Source organism: Electrophorus electricus, chromosome 6, assembly GCF_013358815.1.
Source record: "Electrophorus electricus isolate fEleEle1 chromosome 6, fEleEle1.pri, whole genome shotgun sequence".
Taxonomy (NCBI): Eukaryota; Metazoa; Chordata; class Actinopteri; order Gymnotiformes; family Gymnotidae; genus Electrophorus; species Electrophorus electricus.
The window spans coordinates 27,679,534-27,692,606 of record NC_049540.1 but is presented as its reverse complement, the minus strand read 5'-3'; the positions used below and the strand labels follow the sequence as shown (position 1 = coordinate 27,692,606).

Here is a 13,073-nt window from a genome sequence, read left to right as displayed (position 1 = left end):
TGGTAGACAGAGACTAGAACGGGGAAATGCCGGAATATTACTAATATTTTAACTTTTATTTGAGCAGGAACAATGTGTTTTGCCAACATATCAAAAGCATGAAGCTGAAATGTCCAGCTGGGTGATGTGTGTTGGCTATTGAGAATAGCGTTGGGCTCAGAAAAGCACTGCACCTTCCTCTCAGAAGGGTGACTTGGGAAAGTTTGCCTGGTGGTGGCCATTTATTCTCTTGGACTACAGAGACGTGTGCAGCGTCTGTGAGCAGGATGTTGGGTTCCATGTTCCTGAATCCCGCTGTCGTGAATAGGGTCTCACTGTGAACATAAAATAGCGCTCAAGAGCTGAGGAATGTTTCTAAAACTAAAACTTTCACATTGAGGTTTTGAGATGGACGGTGATCTGACCCGCCCAATCTTAAATTGCCATTTCATATAGATTTACATAGTACGGTGTTATATACATATACATATGAATCCTAATGTAGCCAGCTAGCTGTGTGTCAGAGTTTGTGTGATGCACTTGGACTGAAACATAGGAAAAAAATATTAACAAAGGTTTGATCCTGGCATCTGTAAATGCTGTGATCTGTTTTATTTTTCAGGATATACATGACAATGGAGCTGACGAGACAAAAAGATACAGAAAAAAAGAGAGAAACGTGCATATCGAATTTTTAACGAAGCAAGAAGCAAAAAGAAAAAAATGTCAGGTAACAATCACTTGAGTGGACATTCCTGTCAAAACACCGGAGTGTTCGGAAAACCTGGCATTTTGAACTACTCCCAAATCAATTTCACATTATTTATTTCAAGCAGTAACGAGCTCTTGACTGCCATCTAGAGGTAAAGGTGAGGAACTTGAGTTTAACATCCCCCTATATATGTATATATATTTTAAAAATCTTACGGCGTATAAACAGCAAGCATAGTGGATAGCTACAAACAAAGTAGTTAGGTAAGGATTCCAATGCCGCAAATACAATTATAAGCACGTGTTTTTTGAGTGTATAAATCTTGTCTGAGAGGAAAACCTGAGGAACAGACTGACACTGCAGTAGAAGGCTGTGGAAATACTGCTAAAACTGGTCCCACCATAACAAGGCAACAAGAACCTTTCCTTAATCGTACATGATATGTAAACGTGTGGAAAGGGAACAATGATGAGGAGAAAAAATAGATGTCACTCTTGTGTTTTTCACTCTGTCTCCCTGATCTCACATGTCCGGGTGGGTTCACCGTATGCTTGGTAATGAGGGTACGTGTTGGTGCCCTGTCTCCCGGAGACCCTCATCACTTGGCATCAGCCTTGGCAAACAGTGGGCGCAGCTGCTCCTGGCTGGTGGCTTCCTTCTGCTGCATCAGTTCAGGGTGACCCTTGGTGACCCCCCAGCCATCTGGGGTTGACATTGAGGGGCACAGCGGGCGTCCAGAGGCGGGCTTAATCTTCTCCCAGTAGTCACGGCGGGCTCTGCAATGACAGTCCAATCAGGAGACACCACGGCAGGGCAAAGGTCCTAGACTCAAACCTTGGAGCAGGGTCATGCACACCCACCACACCTGGTTCAGTGTGACAACAAGCTAGATCAGGTGTGTTGGATGAGGGGGAGTGCTAATCTGTAGTGGACCAGACGGATTACCGACCATTTGATTTATATTCAGTATTCAGTTGGGTTGTGTTTATATAATAGTGTTTATTATTATTTATAAGTTTGCAAAGAAACTGTGGAGCTTTTTTGAAAATATTTGGAGAACACTTGTAAAGACTTGGTCTCCACAGCTTCATTCCATCAGCTGCCAGCCTGCGGAGGGTTGTCTTAAAGGCTGGAAATGGTTTTGAGTGAGGCCATCCCGTACAGATGCAGTGAAATGGAATGCCTTTATACTGACCCTTTTCCCTCTGTGTGTTTTGTGCCATGTTTCTGATGGACATATATACTCGGGGGTGGTCACGGTTGCAGTGTTGGATGTCATGCATGTTATGTAACTAAGTCATAAGCGCTGTTCCTTTCTTTCTTTTTTAGTTGTTGGTCCGTTGTGGGTGCGTTTCCTCTGTTATTTTGCTCACAAAATTCAAAATGAATAAAACTTATTGCAAAAAAGGAAAAGGGTTTATTCTATTGACAATTTTTAAAAACCTTTCCATATTCTCCTTACTGACTCTAGAGGTGAGTGTGTGACGTCAAGCCATGTGTGTTGGCTGTGACAGTTGAAGAATCAGCACCCAGTTAGTTACAGGACATTATCACAGTCCCTTCTGAACTCTGATAATATGCTATCACTCTTGACATGTGCCAGTGGACCAAGGCACCCAACCAACCGCTGGAGTGTAATGTAGAGCATGCGTACGGAGCGGAGCCCCACCTACCTGGCCCGGACCCAGGGCTTGGTGTGCATCTCCAGTGCGTTGCCCCACATGCCGTGCTTCTGGGAAGCCTCGGGCAGGGAGCCCCTCTCGGAGGCCAGCTCCTCAGCCACGGCGCGGATGTGGTACGGCTCGAACCCGCAGCAGCCCCCAATGTAGCGGATGCCTGCCTCGTAGGCCTCCCGGGCGTACTGCTGCATGTCCCAGCGGGTGAGCACTCTGGGCTCCAGGGCTGTGGGGGGACACACCAATCAGGTACGAGGTTATTGATGCTTTACCTTACAGAATCCGACCATGGGTGTGTGAGAGAGAGTCTTGAGATTTGAAGTACCAGTTAACATTGATCATTTACATGGATTTTCATCTGGTAAAATGATGATGATTTTTTTTTTTTTTTTACATTATTACATTTTCATCCTTTTTTCTGTTTAAAAGCATTTTCATAGTGCTTTGTTCAGTAACAGCTGACATGCAGATACATAGGAATGGCCTAGAAACTGAAGCTGAGAGAAAGATATAATGAACAGTGTTTGTGTGTGTGTGTGTGTAGAGACTGCAATGTACAGGGCATGTGTTTGTGTGTGGGTGTTTGTCTGAGTGTGTGCCTGTGTGTGTGTGTAGAGACTGCAATGTACAGGGCATGTGTGTGTGTGTGCGTGTGTCTGTGTAGAGACTGCTATATACTGGGCGTGTGTGTGTGTGTGTTTTTGAACATTGTGTAACGTACAGGGCATGTGTGTGTGTGAATGTGTGTGAACACTGTGTAACGTACAGGGCATGTGTGTGTGTGTGTGTGTGGACACTGTGTAACGTACAGGGCATGTGTGTGCGTGTGTGTGTGAACACTAACGTACAGGGCATGTGTGTGCGTGTGTGTGTGAACACTGTGTAACGTACAGGGCATGTGTGTGCGTGTATGTGTGAACACTGTAACGTACAGGGCATGTGTGTGCGTGTGTGTGTGAACACTGTGTAACGTACAGGGCATGTGTGTGTGTGGACACTGTATAACGTACAGGGCATGTGTGTGCGTGTGTGTGTGAACACTGTAACGTACAGGGCATGTGTGTGCGTGTGTGTGTGGACACTGTGTAACGTACAGGGCATGTGTGTGCGTGTGTGTGTGTGAACACTGTGTAACGTACAGGGCATGTGTGTGCGTGTGTGTGTGGACACTGTGTAACGTACAGGGCATGTGTGTGCGTGTGTGTGTGGACACTATGTAACGTACAGGGCATGTGTGTGCGTGTGTGTGTGGACATTGCCCTCAGGCTCTCCTTTTCTTAGAAGTGCACTGGACATAATTTACAGGGCATGCTCCAGTTTTGTGTGTGTATGTGTGTGTTTATGTACCGAATGGGAACTCAGGTAGGTCAATGAATCCTTGGCAGCCACAGTCTGGGGTGTGGTAGGCTAGGGGCTGAGCCATGTAGTGAGCCTTAAGCCCCGCCTTCTCCACTGCTGCCTTCATTATGGCCACAGTCCGGATACAGGTCATCGGGTCGAAGTGACAGTTCACGCCAACGATGTCAGCGCCTGGAGCGTGAGGGCAGCGACAAAGTGAAGTTTAGGTGGGTCGAAACTGGACATTGATGACATGGCCATGGTGGTGGAAGGGTTGAGCTAAGATTTGCTTGTTTTAGGATTCTGAAGAGTGTGTGACGGATAGCGATATTGTGTACGAGGCCCACCTGCTTTGACCAGCCTGACGGCACACTCTCCGGGGCTCACTCCATGCATGTCCCCCATGGGTCCGATGCACATGGTGGCGGCAACAGGTTTCCCAGTGGCTTTCAGCACCTGCACGGCCCACTCCGCCTCTTCCACGTGTTCAAAGTACTGGCACATGCAAAAGACCAGCAGTCAGCACCTCACACTGATCCTGACTGTGACCTCTGGGAATTATTACAGTACGATCTGTGTATCTCAGTTAAGCTATTCTTTTATTCAGTTTCATTCACTGTTTGTGAATGAACAATGTTTCATTTGCCAAAACTGAACACCCCTTAAAACCTGGTTCAGAAATCGCTACGCTGGCTGGCTAGTTATTTGTGCAGCAGTAGTAGATCTTACATGGTTCCTTCTAATGAGCAAATGAAAATCTAATTTTCATATTCATTCTTTATTAGAACTATGTCCTGTTGTACTGGAAACTCCAGAACTTTGTAAATTCCAGAACTTTACTTCCAAGAGGGCTTGGCCAAATCTATCAATCTCTGAAGCACTGGTTGGGAAATTTTCTGCAGCAACCTGGAGTTAAAGAACTTGCTCAACAAAACAAGCTGACACCACAGCAGAAGCTACCAGCTTGGAACTAAACCTATGGACACTGCAGTTCCAGGCTATTATTTATTTACTCCAGGTTATTTGGCACATGGGCTACAACTAGCAGTGCTCCGAACAGCAAATCATATCACTGTGACATGGCTTCTTCACCTCAGCGATCAGGAAGTCCACGTTCTTCTTGAGGAAGACGTCCAGTTGCTTCTTGAAGATGGCCTTTACCTCAGGCTCGCTTTTGCAGCTCAGGTAAGAGGGAGTCTGGGAGACTCCGCCTGCTACCAATGCATCGCCCTCATTGGCCACCTGCCTGGCCAGGTCGCAAGCAGCCTCGTTGACTTGCTGTCCCTATGGACCAGAGATGGTATTCTTCGTTACACATTTATAACCAACAATTCTAAAGATATATTTTAAAGTTTAAAAGCGAGTCTTCTAAAGACTCCCTACCCTCTTTGTCTTGGACCTTTTGGATGTTGTAAACATGGCTATTGTTATGCATGCCATGTACCTACTATGTAAGTGCAAGTTTATTGTTGCATTGATGTAAAATATTTGCAAATAATTGCAGAAGCCTGGTTCTATGCACTTTTTTTCAGCGCTGTAATAAGAAGTTTGAAATCTATCCTGAATTTGCTCTGGAAACTGTCCTTTAATCTAAGTTACAAAACACTCCTGATATACAGTCATACTGTAATATAATAATTATTTGAGGAGGGTTACAACAAACTAAGATGAATAGTTTGAATTCCACTGAGACCGGAGGCTGTTTTAAAATGGGATCTAGAGTGAGAATGTGTTAACCTTGAAACACATATCTGAGAAACACTGTATGGCGGAAAATCCCAAGAAAAGTAGGATGGCAAATGTTCACACATACACACACAGACACACACACACAAACACAAATACACACAAACAAATGCTTCACTGCCTAAGAAGACTGTTAGACAATCAGGTTTGCTCTGCTGTTCCCAACTGGTCAATCTGACTGAGTGATACTGAACATGTTTTAGTAGTCAGTAGTCACGTCTTAGTTACATGCATCTTACAGTGAAGTGGACGTCGTTGCCTCTGTTCTCGAGTTTGTCATCGCTAGCGTAGAACGTAAAGGTCTGCATGACATTTGACCCTGCCCTCAGGAATTCCCTGTGCAGCTGTCGGACTGACGAGAGAGAGAGAGAGAGAGAGAGAGAGAGAGAGAGAGAGAGAGAGAGAGAGAGAGAGAGAGAGAGAGAGAGAGAGAGAGAGAGAGAGAGAGAGAGAGAGAGAGAGAGAGAGAGAGAGAGAATGTTGTTGAGTACTGTGTAATAAAGCTTTTCTACAGCTCCACACGTCTGCCAATCTTTAAATAATTATTTACTTTTATATGTGAACCAAGGGAACTATGAGCTATATATGAACATAAACTTAATACACTGTGGTGTTCTTTCTGTAAATACTTAAATAAAACATGAATAAAGATAAGATGAATTAAAAACAGTAACATGCAAATGTTTATAATCCAAGCGTGCATATGATGCATCCTAACATAACAGTTGTGGTCACCACAGAGTTACGTAAGACATGGTTTGTGGCGCACGGGTCAAGTTCATCCATAGCTACTGGGCTTGTACTCCGTTTAGGACAGAATTTTTGTTGGGGGATGGGGTGGGGTTGTTTACAGACGTTCAGCCTCTAGGAGGCAGAGTGAGGAGTTTCGCTGAGTGAGGATTACGCTGCGTCCCCCTACCGGCCTCCGGATGTTCCGCTGCTGCCTCCGGGGTCCAAGGGCCGGCTTTAACGTACCCTCTCTTCTCCAGTGCGAAGACGAAACCTCCGTCTCCGATTACAATTTCGCCCGCGTTGAGACGCTCCAGAATGCCCTGCAGGATAAGAGTCAGCAATGTTGTTGTATGTTTGAAGCAGTTTTACGGTTGAATTCATAACAATTAAGCGTAAAAGTAGGGTGACAACACGTCCTCTTTTTCCCTTGACATGACCTTATTTTGGGACCTACAAAATGTACCCGGCCGGGATTTCTAAAATGCAGCAAACGTCTGGGATTTGTCTGGGATACTCAAGCTGATAGTGAAGCTCTGACGGTTTGCTTTAGGCAATGTCCAATTTGTCCATGTACAGCGTGCATGTGACAAAAGAAATTGACCTTACGCTCCTTATGCTCACAACGCACCACCGCCACTCTTGTATATCGGTTAGTTCATTAATAAATAAGAAATCAATAACAAATATGACAAAATTATAGCCACGAGGTGTCCTGGGTTTGTGTGGAAATCTGTACCAAACTATATCCCCCATGTGGATTGCATATCTGCCTTGTTAAACGTACATTTAGTATCTAAAAATTACGTACTTAAGGAAAGTATACTTGGGCACATCAGAACAACTGAAAAGTGTCTTGTGGATTTTTAGGGCGTATGTTTTTCATTCACTCTATGAACATGAAAATGTTTTTTTAAGTTTTTGAATTTATTTTATTTGTAAGGGACAAGTGGAGGAATAAAGATATCTGAGCAAATGCGCTGCGAAGGACATTGTTATTAGTCATGAAGGTCTAAGTAAGACGCCCCTCCCCGATCCACTTTTTTGAAAACCAAAATATTGTCCCCCTAGCAGGCAAATTAGTTTGACGCAAGCTTTTGGCGAAGATTTCTGGCGATTTCCGCGAAAGCTGTTAATGGGAACACACACACACACACCACGTTGCACATATGTAAAGTCGCATGAGTTTAGAACTTGGTCTTCGCCCACTTAAGATTTTACACTTGCACCAATATATGTGACTTTCTCGCTGCAGGTTTACATTCATTTGTATGACGTTACTATACAGTGTTCAAATAGCAATCCCTCAAAAATATCGCCAAAGTGACCCAGCGAAACTGCTTACCCTCTTGGACCCGACTGGTGCCATTACTGCAGAAGTTTAAACAGACAGATATATAATGCAGGCTCGTTTCGGGGGGGGAAGCCACTTCCCTCGGACGCGGTGTCTGCCGTAATCGGAGGTGACCTGTGCGCTCTTCTCTCCCTTTATATTTCACCGGAGGAGGGGTTTGCTGCGTTAGAACTGATGTCACTCCAAAAAAACCTCTCGCTGTCCAATTCTCGCTGCCTTACGCAATCCTTTCTTCTCCCCATTTTCCTCATAGCTCGGAACCGTCATGTTTAGCTCGGAATGTGTTGTGTTTATGTAAAATTGTATTGAAATTGATCGAAGTTCATGGCATTTCTGATTTCACGTTGTCCTAATTTGCAGGGGAAGCAAAGATTAACAGAAAATTACAGCCATTCTATTCACTACAAAAAGTCAGTGAGGTATTTTCTTACACTATCATCACTGAATTATAAAGCCCACATTAAATGATCATTTGGCTGTTATCAAATAACTGATCTGAGTAATTATCTGTTGCATTTACAGCAGTCTATCCATCTGCAGATTAAACCAAATGTTTTCTTAATCTGCAAATCAAATGTTTTCTTCATCTACAGATGAGTCATTTGTAGACTGCTGTAAATGGAATAGATCGATTATAATTAGTCAAATCAGTTATATGATAATAATCGCATATGGCACAACGTAAGATCATTTATATCAGATTAGGTGAACTGACACAAACACATTTTTGCAGTTTTTTTTAAAGATCCAGCTAAAGACTGATAACCCAGTCAATAAGCTTGTTCCAAAGGCCGTTACGATGACCCTTTGCTTAACATCAAAGTTCTCCCCTTGCAAAATATATGACAGCCACATTCGAGAAAAACTGTGATGAGCGTCAGATGCGCGTCAGCTCGGCAGGAGCTGCGCACGTCGCACGCACGTTTTTGCGCTCATAAATGAGCCACGTAATTGAAATGTGCTGTGCAGGAGCAAGTTGAGGCACATTAGCCTTGGTGCCTTAATTAACGCATAAAGCACGGGAGTCTTTAAAATTACCCGGCATTACACCAATCTACTTTTATTATAGACTCTGATGGTGCAGTATTTATGCTAATAGTGAGACACAAGTAATCACTTTTTTTTTTTTGCTTGGTGTAGAAAACCTCTGTTTGAACTCATCTTTAAAGAGCAAAATGCAAGCACATTGACTGAACAACCAATGAGAGTCACTTTATGTCCTGGTCAGCAGACATATCACTACCAGTTATCTCTTGTCACACACACACACACACGTCTGTATAGATGTAATGCTTTTTTTGTTCACCAATAGCTACATACAATCCATGAAACTGAACAGCTGTTTATAGTAGAGCCCAGTAAGTGCACATACAACATTTAATACAACATACACCCTCCACCCTTACACACACACACACACACACACACACACACACACACACACACACACACACACACACACACACACACACACACAATCTGTAAATAAAGTAAAGGTGAATGAAACCGGGCCGTTCTGGGTAAGGGTTGAGTGTCTTCATGAGTGTCAGCATTTCAGCGTTTCAAGGCCTGCAAGGTCTGATGTGGCCCCAGCCCCCATAGCGCTGTCCTGCAGTAGCCTGTTCAGACTGGATCCTACATACCTACACACCAACACAACCTGCTCCCTGCACGATCGGCTCTAGTTGCCTTTTATTTAAGTGACATAGCAGACAGATCGGTTACGGCTGCGAGCGCACACTTGTCTTCACGCTTCAGCCAGACAGACAGAATGTCAGAGCCGCGCAACGAACCTGGAAATGTTTGCGATCATTTTGTGCAACGACACACCTGCAAAATATGAAGGCACAGCAAACACAGGGTCCATGTGAACGTTTGTTTTGTTGTTATTCTTAGAGTATTTACTTAGAGAAAAGCGAAAAAACGCCCCAAAAAGCTCTGCTTGCGTTTAATCACTTAAAGATTGCAGATTTCTTGCAGTTTTCAGTGAGAACGCCCTTCATAAAAAGCGTCAAAGCAGACAGACTAACATAGTATAAAGAGAAGAATGGTCATATATTGTTGTAGGCTTATATAGAGAGACAGCAAGAGAGTTAGTTTACAGAAAACAAACATGTCTTTTGGAAGAAACCCCAGACCCCAAATAACCAAGTGAGGCTTAACGATTATAATGTGCTTTGCCCGCGCGCCAGAGGCGGTTGGGCTTCGCGCACTGCCACGGAGCCTCCACGGAGACGCGCCTGCGCCGCTGAAACGCGAGGATGTGTTTAGAGATTGCGCGTCTGCGCGTCTGCGCTGAAGTTTAAAAGCTCGCTGCACGTTTGGGTGTGCCTCTTCGAACAGGTTTGGCCAACATGTCCACAATTTTAAACATAATTAATACGAAAATGAGGAGAGATCTGGCCTGGTGTAGAAGACTCAGGCGAGTTGCAGAACGGAGCATAAGCTTCGCGTCACGGAAGCACGCGGATGAGAGGTGAGACGGATCCACGAGCGTGTATGTGCTGCCTGGGATGAACATACATGTTTTTGGACAAGCTGAGACAACTCTGAAAACTCAAACTGTTTTTCAGTTAGTAGCGCGATTTGGAATAATAAAGGAAGGTCAGTTGAAACGTTTTCAGACTTTATTTACATCATACGAGCAGCAACGGGGAAAATGTCTTATTTGGAGAAATCACCGTTTATTCATTTAGCTACCATAAATCAATACCACAGAGTAATGACAAACAATATAAGCATTTCTCAATGAATCAATTAGACGTTGTTACCCAATGAGTGTATCATACAACATGTGACGCACACAAACGATTTTACACTTTGTAAACACGTCTAGAGCGCCACGCTAACATGCTGCCCTTTGGTTTGGTCAGTTCCGTGGGACTTTGGCGGTGGTTAAATGCTCCACACCAGCCGAGTGAAAAATACATTTTTTAGTGGGGCTAAAAAACGGTGAAACGTTTCTGTCATTCAAGAGCAAACAGGTAGTCATCTCTGTTGTTGGCTCTTGTAGTATTTACAGTTAAACCCAGTTTAGTCCAGGGATAAGAATTTTCTCCATCAAAATCGCCCTATTTTATTGGGTATATGTTTCAGTCTGCCTGTTTAATTCCTCATAATTCTCCATCCTGTCGACATTCCTTTCCATTCTCCCTCAGATTCTACTCTCTCCCTGTCTTCCCCATTCTCTCCCTCTATCTCCACACTCTCACCCTCTCTCTCTCCATTTTCCCTCAGCAATGGTGACGTGGGAGCTTTGCGGAAGAGGCTGAAGGACACGGCAGAGACTCTGATCATCGGAGGAGGATGTGTGGGTGTGAGTCTGGCGTACCATCTGGCCAAGCTTGGCCAGAAGGACGTGGTGCTGCTGGAAAAATCGGAGCTGACTGCTGGCTCCACCTGGCACGCTGTAGGTTCATCACAAAGCTCCACCATTCCTCGTCACAAAGGGCTAACTAGGGTCCATGCTACAGAAATATACCACTAAGAAACATCTTGGAAACATTGTTCTTATTTCAGGTCGAGGCTTACCTGTTGCTATTGCACTGATGACAGTCATAGACTGAAACATATGCTTCACACTACATTAATAGCTTTTATGCTTAAAAAAGTGTAAACCTACCTATGTAAACCTTGACCAGAAATTTTTCTAGATGGCATGTTTGTCTGAGTGTTGCATGCTGACTCCCTCTTTCTGTACACAGCAATGTTTTTTTGTGCCTTTTTCCCCCAAGGGGTAATTGATTATCATGTCCTCTACGCCTGACTTTGCTTTACGACCTTATCAATACTGTCATCAGTAAAGAGACACAGTGGTATTGATTTAGGTTAGAATGGAGCCATAGCAGCTGATGGTAGATAAGCATGAAGTGATTGTTGATCTTAGACATGTGAACTTTTTGGCTTCAGCTAGTCAGATGTCAATTTCTGTCTCAGTGCTGATGACATGGTTGAAAATGACTTGCCAAAACACAGGAATAGGCAATCATTTGTATTTGTTTTGACTGACCAATGTATTATCCCAACTGTAATAATAAAACCTCAGAATGGTAGATGAATAGAGTAAGGTTTGTTGGACGGGAACATTAGTTAATAAGCTACCAACTTCCTCTTTTGCAGCAGCCTATCTAAAATAAATGCTGTATCAGATTGAAGTCAGTTCACAGAGCGACAAAAAAGTAGCACATTGTGCAAGAAGCACTTATGGTGAAGACCAGTTGTCAAAACCAAAACGATGAATAGCAGCCGAATACATCACTGATGATTGGCTAAGACATTCAGTCAGTCTTACTGAGCCAGAGAAACAGAAAGAGAGAGGAAGAGTGTGCTGGTGTCTAGTTGAGGGTTTTGCCCAGTTATTTGTTCTTGGAAAATAACCCCCAGCCCCGCTGCCCCCTGGCTATTGCTTTACAGTCACACTATACTTATGCTCTACACAGAGAGGTAAACACTCAGTACTCCAGTTATACACTCAGCCTCAGCCACACACCTCTTCAACACATCCTCAGGTTACAGTAAGTGGCAAGCAGGAGCCAGAGTTGTGGTTCTCGTTTTAGCTGGCGTGTCCTCAGCCCAATCCCCATCTAGAACAGGATGGATAAAGTTCTGATTGGTTCCATTTGACTGAAGTAGTGGGAAATATTTGTACCATGGAAGTAGGGCCTGGCACAACGTAATAAAGTTGTCTTTAATGTTTTTTCTTTTCTAAAGTTTTAGTTTTCTAAAATTTTAGTTTTAGTGATTTTTTGTTTTGTTTTGGTCATTCTGTGACTCACTGTGTAAGCCTTTATTAATGCATGGTAAAACGTTATCAAGTGAATGCAGTAGGGAATTAGGGAATTAGGTTATTATGCTTATTAAGAAAAGCATGGATATAGTGTTGAGATTTAGTAACTGACTTCATTTATTTGTTAAACAAAATGAAAACAGAATGGTGGGTATTTAATACAGAGCTAAACCAAACTCAGTACTTTTATATTGTGTTGTATTGTGTATTGTAGTTTTCGTATGTTGTTGGTGATGATGTTGGTGATGGTGATGGAATTGGTAATGTTGGTGGTAATGTTGATGGTGATGGTATTGGTAATATTGTTGGTGATGGTGATGGTATTGATAATGTTGTTGGTGATGGTATTGTTAATATTGTTGGTGATGGTATTGGTAATGTTGGTGATGGTGATAGTATTGGTAATATTGTTGGTGATGGTGATTTTACTGATAATGTTGTTGGTGATGGTGATGGTACTGATAATGTTGTTGGTAATGGTGATGGTATTGGTAATGTTGTTGGTGAAGGTGATGGTGATGGTGATGGTATTGGTAATGTTGATGGTGATGGTACTGATAATGTTGTTGGCAATGTTGATGGTGATGGTGATGGTATTGGTAATGTTGTTGGTGAAGGTGATGGTGATGGTGATGGTATTGGTAATGTTGATGGTGATGGTACTGATAATGTTGTTGGCAATGTTGATGGTGATGGTGATGCTATTGGTAATGTTGTTGGTAATGGTGATGGTATTGGTAATGTTGTTGGTGA

General features: G+C 43.4%; 2 protein-coding genes across 3 annotated transcripts in view; one reads left to right on the top strand and one right to left on the bottom strand.

The window, feature by feature from the left end:
- Positions 1 to 555: 555 nt before the first annotated feature.
- Positions 556 to 7,635, bottom strand: bhmt (betaine-homocysteine methyltransferase). The gene is made up of 8 exons (XM_027004286.2): positions 7,526 to 7,635; positions 6,371 to 6,503; positions 5,691 to 5,803; positions 4,798 to 4,989; positions 4,053 to 4,200; positions 3,715 to 3,897; positions 2,365 to 2,593; positions 556 to 1,467 (listed from the first exon to the last, which is right to left on the bottom strand). Exons 1-8 carry the CDS (start codon positions 7,547 to 7,549, stop codon positions 1,290 to 1,292), a joined length of 1,200 nt encoding a protein of 399 aa, XP_026860087.1. The 5' UTR covers positions 7,550 to 7,635; the 3' UTR covers positions 556 to 1,289.
- Positions 7,636 to 9,786: 2,151 nt separating this feature from the next.
- Positions 9,787 to 13,073, top strand: part of dmgdh (dimethylglycine dehydrogenase) — a 20,598-nt gene continuing 17,311 nt past the window's right edge. For both annotated transcript variants that reach the window (XM_027004165.2, XM_035527713.1), the window contains exons 1-2: positions 9,787 to 10,010; positions 10,772 to 10,943. In XM_027004165.2, the coding sequence (XP_026859966.2) occupies positions 9,889 to 10,010; positions 10,772 to 10,943 (294 nt within the window). In that variant the 5' untranslated portion in view covers positions 9,787 to 9,888. The remainder of the gene's footprint in view (positions 10,011 to 10,771; positions 10,944 to 13,073) is intronic.